Source organism: Rhizopus microsporus (assembly GCF_002708625.1).
Source record: "Rhizopus microsporus ATCC 52813 unplaced genomic scaffold scaffold_8, whole genome shotgun sequence".
Lineage (NCBI taxonomy): Eukaryota > Fungi > Mucoromycota > Mucoromycetes > Mucorales > Rhizopodaceae > Rhizopus > Rhizopus microsporus.
The window spans coordinates 814536-829393 of record NW_019671923.1 but is presented as its reverse complement, the minus strand read 5'-3'; the positions used below and the strand labels follow the sequence as shown (position 1 = coordinate 829393).

The 14858-nt window shown below is 37.7% G+C and overlaps 5 protein-coding genes across 5 annotated transcripts; 4 read left to right on the top strand and 1 right to left on the bottom strand.

The window, feature by feature from the left end:
* The first annotated feature begins 1954 nt into the window (after positions 1-1954).
* RHIMIDRAFT_136091 (uncharacterized protein) lies at positions 1955-3837 on the top strand. Its single transcript, XM_023605610.1, has one exon. It carries the CDS (start codon positions 2142-2144, stop codon positions 3384-3386), a length of 1245 nt encoding a protein of 414 aa, XP_023466424.1. The 5' UTR covers positions 1955-2141; the 3' UTR covers positions 3387-3837.
* A 451-nt stretch (positions 3838-4288) lies between these two features.
* Positions 4289-4851, bottom strand: RHIMIDRAFT_237632 (uncharacterized protein; the record flags this gene model as incomplete). Its single annotated transcript, XM_023608793.1, has 2 exons — positions 4289-4743; positions 4794-4851. 2 exons carry the CDS (start codon positions 4849-4851, stop codon positions 4289-4291), a joined length of 513 nt encoding a protein of 170 aa, XP_023466423.1.
* A 1414-nt stretch (positions 4852-6265) lies between these two features.
* RHIMIDRAFT_136052 (uncharacterized protein) lies at positions 6266-9559 on the top strand. The gene is made up of 11 exons (XM_023605609.1): positions 6266-6380; positions 6430-6604; positions 6660-6909; positions 6981-7261; positions 7314-7625; positions 7676-8527; positions 8577-8636; positions 8686-8779; positions 8831-8920; positions 8967-9098; positions 9153-9559. Exons 1-11 carry the CDS (start codon positions 6313-6315, stop codon positions 9188-9190), a joined length of 2352 nt encoding a protein of 783 aa, XP_023466422.1. The 5' UTR covers positions 6266-6312; the 3' UTR covers positions 9191-9559.
* Positions 9560-11298: 1739 nt separating this feature from the next.
* On the top strand, positions 11299-12439 carry RHIMIDRAFT_237630 (uncharacterized protein; the record flags this gene model as incomplete). Its single annotated transcript, XM_023608792.1, has 4 exons — positions 11299-11406; positions 11463-11526; positions 11579-12308; positions 12358-12439. 4 exons carry the CDS (start codon positions 11299-11301, stop codon positions 12437-12439), a joined length of 984 nt encoding a protein of 327 aa, XP_023466421.1.
* A 631-nt stretch (positions 12440-13070) lies between these two features.
* On the top strand, positions 13071-14674 carry RHIMIDRAFT_226769 (farnesyl pyrophosphate synthase). Its single transcript, XM_023607579.1, has 6 exons — positions 13071-13308; positions 13359-13383; positions 13434-13546; positions 13598-13801; positions 13851-13939; positions 13993-14674. The coding sequence occupies exons 1-6, from the start codon at positions 13174-13176 to the stop codon at positions 14483-14485; spliced, it is 1059 nt and encodes a 352-aa protein (XP_023466420.1). The 5' UTR covers positions 13071-13173; the 3' UTR covers positions 14486-14674.
* Positions 14675-14858: the final 184 nt, after the last annotated feature.

Genomic DNA, 14858 nt, shown 5'->3' with positions numbered 1-14858 from the left:
AATATCAACTAAATCAATATGTAGTTAAGTCAAATGTATAGTTTCTCAACTGTATACTGAACTTAAACAGACGCAAGCTGAACTCAAACAAACCTGTGAAGAAATCCAAACACTGCGTAGTCAATAAGCTCCCTCTTATTCTCAGATTCATACTGAACTGAGCGGTTCCCAATTCTTGCCTCTGCCTGCTATCTCTCAGTTATTCCTGTCGTATATGGCCATGTCTAATGCTAATCTTTACGTGTGAGATTAGATTGCAAATCGTCTATGATTACATTGGATGTCAAAGCACTGTTCTCGGAGCTCGTAGATGTTGATCCAGAAATTTCCAATGAGAGCTGAGTGGTGGAGTCAGAAGATAAGTCAGTTGTTGTTGAGGTAAATTGAAGCGAATTGGCTATGGTAGAAGCACTGTAGTTCTTGTTACAGCATTTGCAAATGAAGGTGCTTTCATGTTTCATGTAGGCCATCACAGTTAGTTGTTAAGCCTATGTAATCCAGGGCTACCAAACAAAGCTTATCGGTGTTTTTTATATGCGCCAACATATCTACTAAAAAGTCATTGGCCAATTCTGTTTATACGAATTTTGTGTAATAAGACATTAACTCGTTTACCTTGTGTATTTCCATCGACAGATAACTCTCCAAGTAAAACATCTTTTTCTTCTGTATCTTTGTCAACGAGCTGATTCAAGTCTGAAAATTAAACGAAACAAAAACATGGCCAACTAAAGAACATTCCCTCAACTGTTGGCATATAGACTTCAACAAACTGATCCGTGTTCCATGGTCTTCATTCCCATAAAATTTCTTAGCGTATCCTATGACGTCGTATTCTTCTTTCTTCAAATTTCGAATCAACTTTTGGTAATCAAATAAAACGTGAACAATCTTCTTTACAGTATCACCTAAAACATTGAATTAATGCAGTAAATCAAGCTTCTTTTAAGAATAAATAGCAATCAGACAGAGACTTTGCTTTCAGTTTCGTCATATTTGCTTTTAGGTTTACACGTTAAAAATTTAGGTTTTGCTATTTGCACAGCAAACAGAATATCTATCGTATTTACATTATAAACAATTCATCTTGTAAAATATGACTGGGAGAATAAAAAATAAGAAAAAAGAACTGACTACAGAATGCGTTATTCTTGTAGACGCGTCATGCCTAATTCTCACTGGTCATAAATAGCCCTGTTTTCGTATAAAATAACGCTATTTTTAATGATGATTTCTCAGCATAATAAAGCGATTATTACAAATACATTGACACATGCTTCTCTTATACTTCAGTGTTGTACGTAGTATTGTGTGTGGAAATACCAAAACCCAAATTTTTTGCACGACTTCAAATTCAAAAACAGCGATTTTATTTTTTCAAACAAACAAAAAGGCGCATTAAAGTCGGAGTTTCTAAGAGGATCATTTATTTTTTTTAAGAAAAAAAAAACTGAGCGCGAAAGGCGTTTTTGTCCCGCTTACTCATTACAATGTCTTCTTCCCAGGAAGCATGGAATGAAGAAACACCCTTGTTGTCTAGAGAAAACGTTCCCCATATAAACAAGACTATTAAAACTCCAAAGCTGATATATTCTTATGTATTTGGCTTTCTTTTCTTATTCACACTATTTATCTATACCGTTCGAAACACACTTCCGACCCCGTTATCAGACGTTGAGGCGCAGCAAAAGAGCAGCTTTCCCGGCATTCATTGTTATAACGAATACTTGTCTCACTTTAATATCCCACATTCAGCCAACCAGCGTGCGAATGGTTATTTAAAGGATTGGATCGTGCAGGTAGCCCAAGACTTGAAGCAAGAAGCTGTTCAAAATGGAATTGATATGGAAATTATTGCTAATGACACAACCAAATTAGTATCCAAGAGAAATAAATTTACCACAGGTAAATCGAAAGAATAAGAAAATGCTTCTTTGGTTAACATTTAAGAAAGATGAATATTGGTATGTGGAGTCAAGAAATGTTTTAGTCCGAATCACCGGGAAATCCAACAACAATAGTGAATCCTTCTTGATTAATGCACATTATGGTACTTGATATCTCGACAATATTACAGTTTGCTAATACACATTTGCTCTATAGACAGTGTTTCTACTAGTCATGGTGTAACAGACAATGGTATGGGCACAGCAGTTGCCCTAGAACTGTTGCGATACTTTGTGAGAAATCCTCCTGAGAACACGGTTATTTTTCTGTTTAATAACTTTGAAGAGGGTGGGCTTATTGGTGGAGAAGTGTTTGCTTTACATCCATGGTTTTCTACCATCAAGATATTTGTTAACCTGGAAGGCGCAGGCGCGGGAGGACGTGCGTTGCTTTTGAGAGGTAATAGTCTAGCCGCGGTTCATGGCTTGGCTTCATCAAACGCCCAGTTGCTACATGCATCACCCCTTGGAAACGACTTTCTTCAGGCAAGTTTACTTAAGAGTGATACAGATTATACTATATTCACAAAGCACGGCGTACCTGGCTTGGATATTGCATTCTACACTCCAAGATCTCACTATCACACTCAAAGGGATGATCTTGTCCATACTACACCCCAGGCTCTACAGCACATGGGACAGATGGCTCTCGGGTCTGTGCTCAGCATTGATAAAGACATGAAGGCAATAAAGGCATCTGAACCAGTCATCTATTACGACATCCTCGGTCGTTTTATGCTTGCCTACAGCTTCAAGACAAGCCAGTTCATCAATATTATATCCCTCATCCTTATTCCTGTCGGTGCACTCACTTGGCTTTGGTTGTCCGCTCGAGAATCCCTGAGTATAGAGCAGAAAAAGCAAAGCTTGAAGCGCAACGCTTTGATCATGCTTCAAGGTTTTATTGCCGCTGCTGTTGCATTTGTCTTTATAGTTCTCTTTGTCTTGGTTGCATCTCTTATCATGCTTTTCGTTAACCCATCTGCAACCTATGGGAACATCTACTGGGTCAGCATTTACTTGGCCGTCGCCGCTTTTCTCGGTTTAGTCACCTCACAGATCGCTCTTGCGAGATGGTCAAAGAGAGTAGCTATTAGTCTCGAAAACATCAGAGTCGGATTCTATGGTTTGACTGTCTTTTGGTGGTTATGTCTGGTGATTGCTATTTATTTTAGCAGTCAAAAGGTTGCTGGCACATATCCTGCCATCTATCTTTTCCTCAGCAGTACTTTGGCCACAGCTATTCTGGTCTACCTGACGCCTTTAACGGAAGGAGAACAGCAAGAGCCTCAGAAGGGCACCAAATTGTGGTATATTGTATTTTTGGCTCAAGTTTTATTACCAGTTACCCTTATGACTGAAATTTTGCTGTTCATCATGGACTGTATGCGTCATACTACAGCAGATGGCACTCCTGAGCCAACAAGTAAGTTACCATAAAAAAAAAAGACTAACCAACTTAACCTGTGTATCATTTTAGTCTATCTCTTGATGTCTATACCTATTATATTGATTATACTGCACTTATTACCTTGGGTTCATGCAGCTGGCGAACTAAAGAAGACAGCCTCGATTGTGTGCAGTATCCTTTTGATCGTCTTTTTGTTGTGTGCCATTTTTAGCCCATTTAATATCGATATATCGCCCAATCGAATCGTTTTCAATCAAGAGTATAATGCTACTGAAGGTGCACTCTCTACTGTCACACTTTTAACAGGCGTGTCTTCTTCCAAGATCTTGGTAAAGACATTAAAACAGGCATTAACCAGCACAGAGTTTGATACTTTAAGCTGTGAACGTTATATGGGCTATCAAACTCGCTGTCAATATCAAACATCTCTCAACCCAGCATATGCTCAAGATTCGGATAAAGAGTTCAAGCTGGAAGTGATAGAGCGTGGCTGTGAAAGAAATACATGCAGAATCAATGTGACAACAACAGCAGAGCACAGCTTGTTATGTCAATTAGAATTTAACAACCAGCATCTATCAGGTCTACAGGCATGGATCAATGGACAGCTTATACAGCTTCCTCAAGAGACGACAAATCGTACTGTTCATGCCCTTATGGCTTACTCAAATACGGAAAGGGCGCCAATTCAATGGGACATTGAATACGACAAACAAAAAAATGTGGGTGAAGTGAAGTTTAGCTGTATCTATGATGACTGGACGGATGGTGAATTACCTGCTTTCACTACCTTACGCAATAATTTACCCATTAATCAACTGCTTACTATCCGTGGTGGTGTGGGACTTGCCAAGGTCCACTACTTTCCATCAGTTGCACTCAATTAAATAAAATTTTTATTGGCTATATATATTTTATACACAAACGTCTTCTATTTTTTTGCCTTGTCTAATTGTTCCTGCTTCCACAATCCCTGAAGTGACTGGAATGCCTTACCAGGTTGGTCTCTTAAATAGTACAGTTTAGCTCTTCTGAATTTGACTTCGTTTGGCTTTTGCATCACTTTGATGCTCTTCAATAAAGGTGAGTAAAGGTTGTATCTCTGCTCGACACCAATACGCATGACAATGTTACGAAGGGTGAAGTTGGTATCTATGCCCTTTCTACGAATGGCAATACAGACACCCATAAATGTAGATGTTGTTGTTTCATTGGGTCCGTTTAATGTCTCAACCATAACAATAGATCCTGGTTTGATTCCATTTGGGTTGTTACGTGAAAAAAGCTCACGACGACCGTCAGTATTTGCTTTTTCGACCTGTTGTTTTGACACATGTTCCATTACATTTATTTTAGGGGTCTTGTTAACAACTGTTGAGTAGCTCACTAATATATAATCATTAGCTGTTTCTTTTTTCTTTTTTGAAATGATTTACACTTTGATGTGCTTGCATTCTTGTATGCTTTTAACTGTGAACCGAGAAATCTAAACATGTCTGAAAAAAAAAAACTTTTTGGTAAGGAAGGGGCTCAAGAGGACAGCGACCATGGTCATCAACACAGTCACTATCGGGGATTAAAATGACATTTAATACACTGCAAAGTGAAATACGAGTAGAGCGTGCTAATGTTTCCACTTTGAGTTCAGATGATGTTAGTTTTTTCATATACGCTATAATTTTATCTTCTTTCTGAAATTTATTTTTAATAAAACGGTATGTTTGCTATCATCGATATTAATGATGTTTATTACGCGCAAAAGATTGGCATAATCAACATGCCAAAATCTACTGCGGATTTGGCTCAATTCGAAACGACTTTGAATTTTCTTATTTTATCGTCAGCAAAGATCAAGCAGCTCAGGCATCATTGAGTCAACAAAAAAATCTGGATCGACTGTATTTCATTTATGATACTACTGGTTCATCGTTGGGAACATCTAGCCAGCATGACACATTCTTTACTTCAAAATGTGTTATCAAAAAACCAAAATTTTAACATTACTCACGACAGATATGAATACCCTCGCTTTTTTTTTATAAAATAAAAAAGAATATGTTTTTTCGAGTTCTTTACGCGAAACAAGAAGAGTCCTTACAAATCATGGACTATACATTATGCTTTCATGCGCATGAATAGGTGCATTATCCATGACTATATAGTGTCCTTTTATATGTGGATTTTTATTTGTTTCATCGAGAGATCTAGAGCACTGAATAAACTTACCCACCAGGACTTATTGTTTGTTTATTTTTTTTTGTTTGACTGTTCAGGGATTGGAGTCGTTACAGCTTCTCTTTGTTGAGATATTTACTGAAGCGTTTAACAGAATGAGAAATGAAGCCTCTGAAGTCACTCAAATATAAACTATCGCATAGTTCAGCAATTCTGGTCATTAGCGTTTCTTTTTCCAAGAATTTGTTTCTCTTCACTTTGCTCTTGACAGCTGCACAGAATTCAGCTGCACAGAATTGTTCAATTGGATTTAATTCAGGAGAATACGAAGGAAGATCTACATACCAGTATCCTCGACAATGGATATACTTTCCTATGTCAGATGAGCTATGGATTGGAGCATTATCCATGATCAAGTAATGACTTTTTGAAATGACTGTAAATAAATAATTTTTTGTTAACTTTGAAACTCAGCATATAAACTGTCGCATAGACTAGAGAGCAACATCTTTGACTGGTGCAAAAGACACCTCCTGATGCTCTCATAGACAACTCCTTTCACAATATTTCTCATGTCGAAACTGGTGGGTACTTTTTTTTATCAACACAAAAGATTTGAATCGTAAAATATAGTCTACATATTTTCTGTTGCGTGACTATTAGACATTCGGAGTTTAGAACGCTTTTATAGCCTCATCCATTCTCTCCCTTTTTTTTTATCGTTTTTGTACAACACGAACTCATAACAACAAGACAAGTACAACTTTGTTAATCAACGTCATGGCTTTCTCAAAAACACAGGGAAAGAAACAAGAAACTGGAACAGGCTCACATCTCAAGCAACAAAGGTTAGAAATGACCTTCTTTAAAAAGAAAATGTATTAATTATTATAATAGAGGAAATAACAACAACACCAATAATAATAATGTAAAGAAATGGCCAGCAAATAACCCATCACAACGTAATAATAATTATAACGCGCATTCCAATCCAAGTGAGGCTATTGTAGAAGATCAAGCTTCAGCAAAAGAAATGCACGACAGAATGCTCTTCTTGCTTGGAAACATGATAGTAAGCAGACAAATCATTGTTTATTAAATACATTCATTTATTTTACTCCTAAAAGGGTGCCATTGTTGAAGCTACCGTCAAGAATGGTTGTAAGTTTAGAGGAATATTTCACGGTGCTTCTACGGAGGGTGATCTGGCAATTGCTTTGAGTCTAGCTCAGAAAATATTCGATCCTCTAGCTCCTATTGACAAAGACAAGACCAATCCAAACCCAATCATAAACACTTTGCTCATCTACTCAAAGGATTTGGTGGAAATTACAGTCGCTTCTGTTGACTTGACCGATGCTGCCTCGGAGCGTAACAGTAAGTCATGGTTGATAAAATACACATACGTGACTAATTTTGCATAAATTTCCCTTCTCTTTTTTACATAGCATTCAAGACAGACGCGGATATTACAGGAAAGTTGGAAATAAAAGAAAGAGAATTACACAAGTGGGCGCCAACCGATGAAGATAATGCCTTGGGTCTTTTGGATGGTGATCTGGAATCCTCTGGAGAAACCACTTGGGATCAATTTGCTGTTAATGAAAAGTTGTTTGGATTGAAGACAGATTTTGATGAAGAAATATATACAACTCCTTTAAATAGATCAGCTCCTGGATTTAAGGATCGTGAAAAGAAGGCTATACAGGTAGCTAATGAAATTCAAAAGGTAAGCAAGCATATGGCGTTGCATGAAAAAGTTGATCTAACATTAATGATAGTCTGCAGCGACCAATGTGCACATATTGGAAGAACGTGGTATTTCAATTGATGATAGTGGTTTAGATGAAGAGGATTTGTACGGTGCTGTTGTCAGAGATGGTAACAAGTACATACCTCCAGCTCTTCGTAAACAATCCCAACAGAGCCAAGAACAGAATGTTCAGCAAGCCAAAAAGGAAACAAGGAGTAATAACAAATCGATCAATAAGATCATCACCTCAGATCTTCCAAAGTCTACTGGATCAAACCCTTCACCTATCGCCAGCTTACCTACTACGCGCAGAGAATCTAACGAAAAAGGGCAAGAAAAGGTAAATGCTAAAAATAAAGCCATTACCCAGTATTAATAATAGCCCTAAAGACAAAAGACAACGAACCACCAAAGCGAATTGAATCAGAAATAGCCAGCACATTCAAGCATTTTGCTATGATGGAAAAAGACAAGCTCAATGCAAAGAAGCAAGCGTTGCAAAAGAAAGAAAAGGACGGAAGATTGGCTGAGCTGAAGATGTTCCATCAAACCTTCAAGCTGAATGTCCCGGTTCCTGCAGATCTAGTCCCGCTACTATCTAAAGGAAAGAAATCTTCTCCTGCTATGAGTACATCCTCAGTGGGATCTGTGTCTCCTGACGAGAAAAAGAAAAAACCAGAACTATCAACGCCCCCTAGCGCCACCACTCCAACACCAACCCAAGCAACTACAGAACCGGTAAAGAAAAGCTCCCCTGTACAAGCCAAATCGCCTTTGCCTTCTCAAGCAGCAAGCGCTACATCTGCTGCAGATGCTACCACTAATGCAAACAAAGCAAATACGCCCACCCCATCTCAGAACACGACAAATACTGGTTCAACAACAGGATCTACATTCAAGCTAAACGCAAAGGCATCTTCGTTCAAACCTAATCCATCTGCTGCTGCATTTATCCCAGGCGGTTTAACTACATCCGTGCAACAAGATGATCCACACTCATTTTTTGGAAACAAGCATCCAAAGAAAAATTTAGGCAATGACAAAATAACGATGAAAGAAGCCTTCAAACCGCCTTTCTTGAAAAAGAGCGTTAGTGCCAATTCTATTGGACCCACATGGCCTTTTGGCAGTAAATCATATCGGGTTCAATTCAGCCAATTCAATATGTATGATGAAGATGTATTTGGCAGTTATCCGTCTCCAGGCTACGGTTATGCTTACCCTCAATATCGGTACCCTCAGGTAAAAGCGTGAATTGAAACAACGGTCAGTTTAAACTAAACTTTACTAGTATGTCTCTGGCGTGCCTCAGATGGCTGTACAACAAGGTGTGCCTTATATGAGTCCTCAGGCAAGTAAAATCCTTATCTCTAAACTAATATCTAATTGTGTCTGTATAGTTTGTTTCTAATGTACCCATATCCGCACCAATGCCACCTAATGCAGTGCCTCCTACTGCTGCCTATAGTCCACAAATGGCTAACGTATCACCTCGTAAGTATAATAACAAGAGATGATAAAGCCAAACTCAATACTATGTACTAGATGGATCACCATTCCCTCAAGGATTCCCTTCACCACAGAGGTCGCCCATGGTCCCTCAAGGCATGCCTCCACAAGTATATCAATATCAAGGTAAGACCAAACATTAATGTTAATCATCATACTAATGCATCTACAGGAGCGCCCATGATGATGCGCTATCCACCTGAAATGATGATGAATAATGCGGGTGGACCACCCATGATGATGCAAAGGCCTGTGATGATGGAGCCAATGCAATATTCACCTCATCAACAATCAGAAGCATCAGGTAATATATTGCCATGGTTTGAAAGACAAACTCTAAACTATTCGCTTTATATAGCTAATGACTCAGGAGCTGAAACACCTCCAACAAACTAGCATCTCATCATAGTACATAGTTCATTGACTCTTTTTTTTCCTTCTTTTGTACAGCGCCAATAAAATGGGTAATTATGTAATGTTGAGAAAGAAAAATAATATCAAACCTTTCTTCTGCTCTTATATCAAGTGTATACAAGAAGGCTATGGTTGATTCATTTTGTACCTTCGAGCTATATTGGACACAATCACCCTGAATTATATTTGTTGCAAAGCATGATTATTCAGCTGCTTGTCAGTAAAAGTAGTAAATACGACCACTATTGCTACATAATACTATGTCAGACCTAGATAATGATAGCTTGCTTTACAATCCCCAAGGTCGATTGCAAGGGATTTACGCTTTTTAGGAATTATTGAAGCTGTGTTTTGTATCCTGTTTTAATGAGAGTATGTATAGTCAATGACTTAAAAGTTTACTACATAACTTGTATCTATATGCTTGATGAGTTTAATGGTGATTATGATTCTGGCTGCTCTTAACGTCATGCTGTCTAAAGGGCTACAGCCAGGGATTCAGCTTGTAGATTTATTCTTGATGTATTTACTGTGGATTAGGACTTCAATACAGCGCTCTGGGTAATTGTATCAAATATATTTTAGCTGTATATGGCTCAATGAAACGCACTGTAGAACAAGCCCAACACTGTTACGATGGTCAGCTAGTAAGTATATTTTTTTTATGACTACATAATCCCTCAGCATAATTTTAATTGAGTATGAAGTAATAATAAAAAGAAGCATATGTGATAGTATCATCTGTTGTGGCGGACGTGTTGAAGACAGCGTCACAAGTGTCATTGTTCATCAAGAGGCGAGGATAACTCTGAAGTCTCTATGGTGTCGCTGACTTTCAAAGTCCTTTATCAGCGAAGCGTGTTTATGGTATTTGGATCAATCTCATCCCATCTCAGTAACGATAAGAAAAAAAAAAAGGCCATGGGCTTGTGATGCTTTTGAGTTTTTAAAAATGTCCAAGTCAAAGTTTCTTCAGCTTCCTGGCTAAAATTTTTCATTATCTATATTTATGCGTTTTGTTATAATTAGTTGTGGGAAGAACAAATCAGTATGTCTGTTGTAAATGATAGTAACTCATTGAATGACGCTCCTTCTGCAGGCTACAGCTAAAAGAGAAAGAAGAGCGCTTTGCGGTGGTTAGAGGCGGGTATATGTGTCGCTTCTGGCAAACTTCAAATGGATTCTAGCCATAGTATATCTAAGGGATGCCGTCAAATGCAGATGATCTTTCCTGTACATCATAACCAGGTCGTGCAAAACTATGGTTTAATTACTAAAAGTGAGTAGGAAAATAGGCGTCAATAGATCGCCGTGTCTCCTGAGCAAACAACGGCTTTGAAGTAAGAAAGCACCTTTTCTCTTTTTTTTTTCATGAGATTTTCCAGAGAAGTCTTTGTAGAATGTGAATATGAAGAGTTACTTTATGATCAAGCTCTTTCTTTTGCCTCATAATTATCTGATTTTATATCCAATGTACATTTAAATGTAGATTAAATGGATCGTAGACGTTCTTTTTCCAGGATTAAAAGAAGACTTACTCCTAGACAATTCCTTTTATAACTTATTCCCTCCTTATGGTCTATCGTTATGGGCCTAGAAACTACAGCTGTAAACCAAATCAAAGCAGACGTGTGGATCACGTTTAAGAAATAAAATAAGACACCGTGTTACATGTCTAACATCTTGCCTAAAAAAGATAACAATAGGACATGGCTCATTACCAAATTTAGAATATTATGACTATTTGATCCCTTTTTCATGATCGCCCAAGTATTTAAAAATAGCACTTCAATGTTACTCCGTCCAAGTAAGCTGTTGGCTACGATACTAAAATAAGGTAGTAAGAAAAGTTAGCTTCATACATTAAAGTGGTTCTCCTTTTCTATAAAGACATCACTCTTTTCTCTGAGCTAAAAATAAATTGAATACAAGCACATGAAATAATGAACTTGATCAATATTTGGTAATTAGTATCACTGTCAAGTAATATGTGTAACTACCCAGTAAATATAAAAAACCCTTTGGCAATTCTTTATTCTTTATTCTTACTCTCTCCTTCCTTTGTAACTCATTACTTTCCTTTAATAATAATGCGTACACCCATTGCAATCGCTGTTGCATGTATAGCAGCATTTCTTACTGTAGATGCAGCTCCTTCTTGTGTTCAAAAGTATACTGTTACTTCTTCAGATAAATCCGTATGCTATCATTAAAATACATTCATCTTCATTTATTGATCCTTACTTCTTTAAAGTGTAGTTTAATTGCCAAACATGCACATGTCTCTACTAGCGTATTGCACAAATTAAATGCCAATCGTAAGTTTGAAATAATTCATTCGCGTGGACTTTTTCTAATCCATTTATATAGTCAATTCCAAGTGCAGTAATGTCAAGCCTGGCCAAAAACTTTGTGTCAAAACAGGCACTTCCAAGCAAGCTATCAAGAAGAAGACAACCACAAAGAAAAAGACCACTACCAAGAAGAAGGTCACCATCAAGAAGAAGACTACTACTAAGAAGAAGACCACCACCAAAAAGAAGACTACTACCAAAAAGGCTTCCAAGAGCACAACCACTACATCAAAGCAAAAGCCAACTAACGCTGGAATAAAACCTACAACGACAGCTCCTACTACTACCACCACCACTACCACAACGACATCAACAGCCGCAACGCCTACCTATACCTACAACTATGGTTTGACAGCTCAACTTTCCAGCGGCCAAGACTTTTGTATTTTCTTACCCAGAAGTCCCGGAAACAAGGAAGATAATGGTGGTGTTGTAGATAAGGATGCCATTGCAAACTCTGAAAAGAGCGCTGCTGCATTCTGTACCAGACCTAACGTGAAGGCCCCTGGTGCTCGCACTTTGCCAGTTGGTTTCATCAAGACTGCTCACTACTACGCTGATGATCAAGCTGGCTATGTTCAGGTCACTGGTAAATTCGAACCTTCTTTATGGGAGCTTTCTTCCCAAGACGAAGGTGGACAGTATGATAACCATGGCAGAGGTTCTCCTCCATTGTCCATGTGTTACGGTTATAGATACTATGTAAACATGATTGAACCCAACGATTCTACTTATTGTATCAGATGGTAAGTTACTTGTAATTAATCTGTAAACCAAACTAACTCTTTTCTATAGTTGCAAGACTTACCAAGACTGTAATGCTGGAAGAAGTGCATATGGCTGTAAGCGTATTGTTCCTAATGGCATCTACGAATAAATGTAAATTACAGACTTGTTTGTGTACACTTGCAATTTAAACACATGCGTGTTTCATCATAAAATACTGTTTTTAGACTTTCTTATTCCGTGATATAGATATACACACACTCAAGTATATTTTATGAGTGCGCTCGTTTTATCCATGTTTATTATCTATCGCGCATAATAATGCTATTCTCACTAGTTTATGCTATCCGTGCCTGACTTACTAAAAAGGATCAGCACGCTTATAGAAACATCCGCGATTGTTTCGCAAAACTAATCAAAGCACTTGGTTTGACATTATGCACTTCTAAAATAAGATATGGTTAAAAAAAAACAGGTTTTGAAGGTTTATTTAGATAGGCCATTTTTTTCATTCTATTCTTATAAGCTTATTATTGTGTATGCCAATAGCTAGTCTCAAAATGGAACTGTTGCTTTACTAGAGGAAAATTTGATTTGCAACAGGATGTCCAAATGTTCAAAAGGATAAACAAGGAAAAAAGAAAATATGGAAGGAGAAGATAAATGATGAACCAAGTGCATATCAGCTATTGTCCTTTACTTCACTGCAAAGGAATCAGGGGTTGTGATACAACAGAGAAAAAAAAAGTTGATCAAAAAACTTTACTGTCTGTGACTTGAGCCGAAGCTGGACTGGCTGAGTTTTTATAAACCTGATCAAAGGAAGGTACAGGGAACAGAAAAAAAAAAAAACGCACACTTTATTTTTCTTGTTTATTCGTGAATATGGTTGCTGTCAAGTTACAAAAGGAAGAAAACAGAAAAGCTTTCCTCTCTGTCTTTCCCACTTTAGCAGATGAAGTCCTTGCTGAGCTTAGAAAATACAACATGCCTGAAGATGCTTATGAATGGACAAAGAAGGTAAAGATGAATCATCATGAGCCAACGCGTGTGTTTTGACTCTTTATCAGAACTTGTTTTATAACGTTCCTGGTGGTAAAGTAGATCATGTTTGTATCAGAGTATAGTATCTTATCAATTTACAGGTAAATTGAACCGTGGTATTTCTGTTGTCGACACCGTTCGTATCTTGAAGGGAGAATCAGTCACTGAAGACGATATCTTCAAGGCCACCGTCCTTGGTTGGCTTGTTGAATTCGTAAGTAGTATAAAAAGGAAAGGAGGGGAATGTATTTACATTTTATTGTAGCTTCAGGCTTTCTTTTTGGTTTCTGATGATATCATGGACGCATCCATCACTCGTCGTGGACAGCCCTGTTGGTATAAGACTGAAGGTGTTGGTATGGTTGCTATCAATGATGCCTTCATTCTTGAATCTTGCATCTACATCTTTTTGAAGAAATATTTCAGAAACACAGACTATTATATTGAACTCGTTGAGTTGTTCCATGAGGTAAGGGCGTATATGAGTGAGTTTATGCATTCACTAAGATCATCGCTAGGTTACTTTCCAAACTGAGCTCGGCCAACTCTGTGATCTCATTACTGCTCCTGAAGACCATGTCGATTTGAGCAAATTCTCTATCAAAAAGTAACAGCATTGTCGATCTTTTAGTATACGAAAACTAATTATTTGCAATATAGACATCAATTCATTGTCATTTACAAGACTGCTTATTATTCTTTCTATCTCCCTGTTGCCTTGGGAATGTACATGGTTGGTATCAAGGATGAAAAGGCATTCAAGAGCGCACATGACATCTTGATTCCTTTAGGCGAATACTTCCAAGTCCAAGATGATTATCTTGACTGTTATGGTGCCCCTGAAGTCATTGGCAAGATTGGTACAGATATTATGGATAACAAGTGCTCTTGGTTAATCAACCAAGCTTTGGCCAAAGCTAACCCTGAACAACGCAAGACCTTGGACGAAAACTATGGAAAGAAGGATGCTGAAGCCGAAGCCAAGGTTAAGCAGTTATACATTGATCTTGACATTGAAGGAACATACAAGGCTTATGAAGAAAAGTCTTATCGTGAGTTGACTGCTCTCATTGAACAATTGGATGAATCTGTTGGACTTAAGAAGCAAGTCTTTATTGAGTTCATGGACAAGATTTACAAGCGTACAAAATAACTTTGATAATAAAAGCTAATTATTTACCTGTTTTATGAAATAAAGACTCAACCATTTTTTAAGCATATAATCAAATGGAGATAAAAAGTTCACCACTGTTGTTACAATTCTCTGATCCGTTATTTTTGTAGAGTAAAAGGTTAAGGAGGCGGTTATTACAAGTATAAATAAAAGAAAATATTACACTGTGACCTTATTTCTGGGATCTATCGCATACATAGAATATGGTTATCGTCATAATGCCACTGTCCTTGTCAGCTTCATTGGTTACAACTTTCGCACATTTTGCATACAAATTCCCCAGCCACTTGTTTTTTAACATCCGACCTGACATCCACGTCATCGTTGGCGCTAGATTTTTTTGTTACCAGCA

What these genes read in the sequence shown, in the direction of transcription:
- RHIMIDRAFT_136052 (XM_023605609.1), top strand. Translation starts at nt 6,313, where the DNA reads ATGGCTTTCTCAAAAACACAGGGAAAGAAACAAGAAACTGGAACAGGC. An exon ending in TCACATCTCAAGCAACAAAG is followed by an intron (nt 6,381 to 6,429) that starts GTTAGAAATGAC and finishes TTATTATAATAG; the next exon opens with AGGAAATAACAACAACACCA. An exon ending in ACGAAAAAGGGCAAGAAAAG is followed by an intron (nt 7,626 to 7,675) that starts GTAAATGCTAAA and finishes ATAGCCCTAAAG; the next exon opens with ACAAAAGACAACGAACCACC.
- RHIMIDRAFT_136091 (XM_023605610.1), top strand. Translation starts at nt 2,142, where the DNA reads ATGGGCACAGCAGTTGCCCTAGAACTGTTGCGATACTTTGTGAGAAAT.
- RHIMIDRAFT_226769 (XM_023607579.1), top strand. Translation starts at nt 13,174, where the DNA reads ATGGTTGCTGTCAAGTTACAAAAGGAAGAAAACAGAAAAGCTTTCCTC. An exon ending in CTTATGAATGGACAAAGAAG is followed by an intron (nt 13,309 to 13,358) that starts GTAAAGATGAAT and finishes ACTCTTTATCAG; the next exon opens with AACTTGTTTTATAACGTTCC. An exon ending in GTTTTATAACGTTCCTGGTG is followed by an intron (nt 13,384 to 13,433) that starts GTAAAGTAGATC and finishes ATCAATTTACAG; the next exon opens with GTAAATTGAACCGTGGTATT.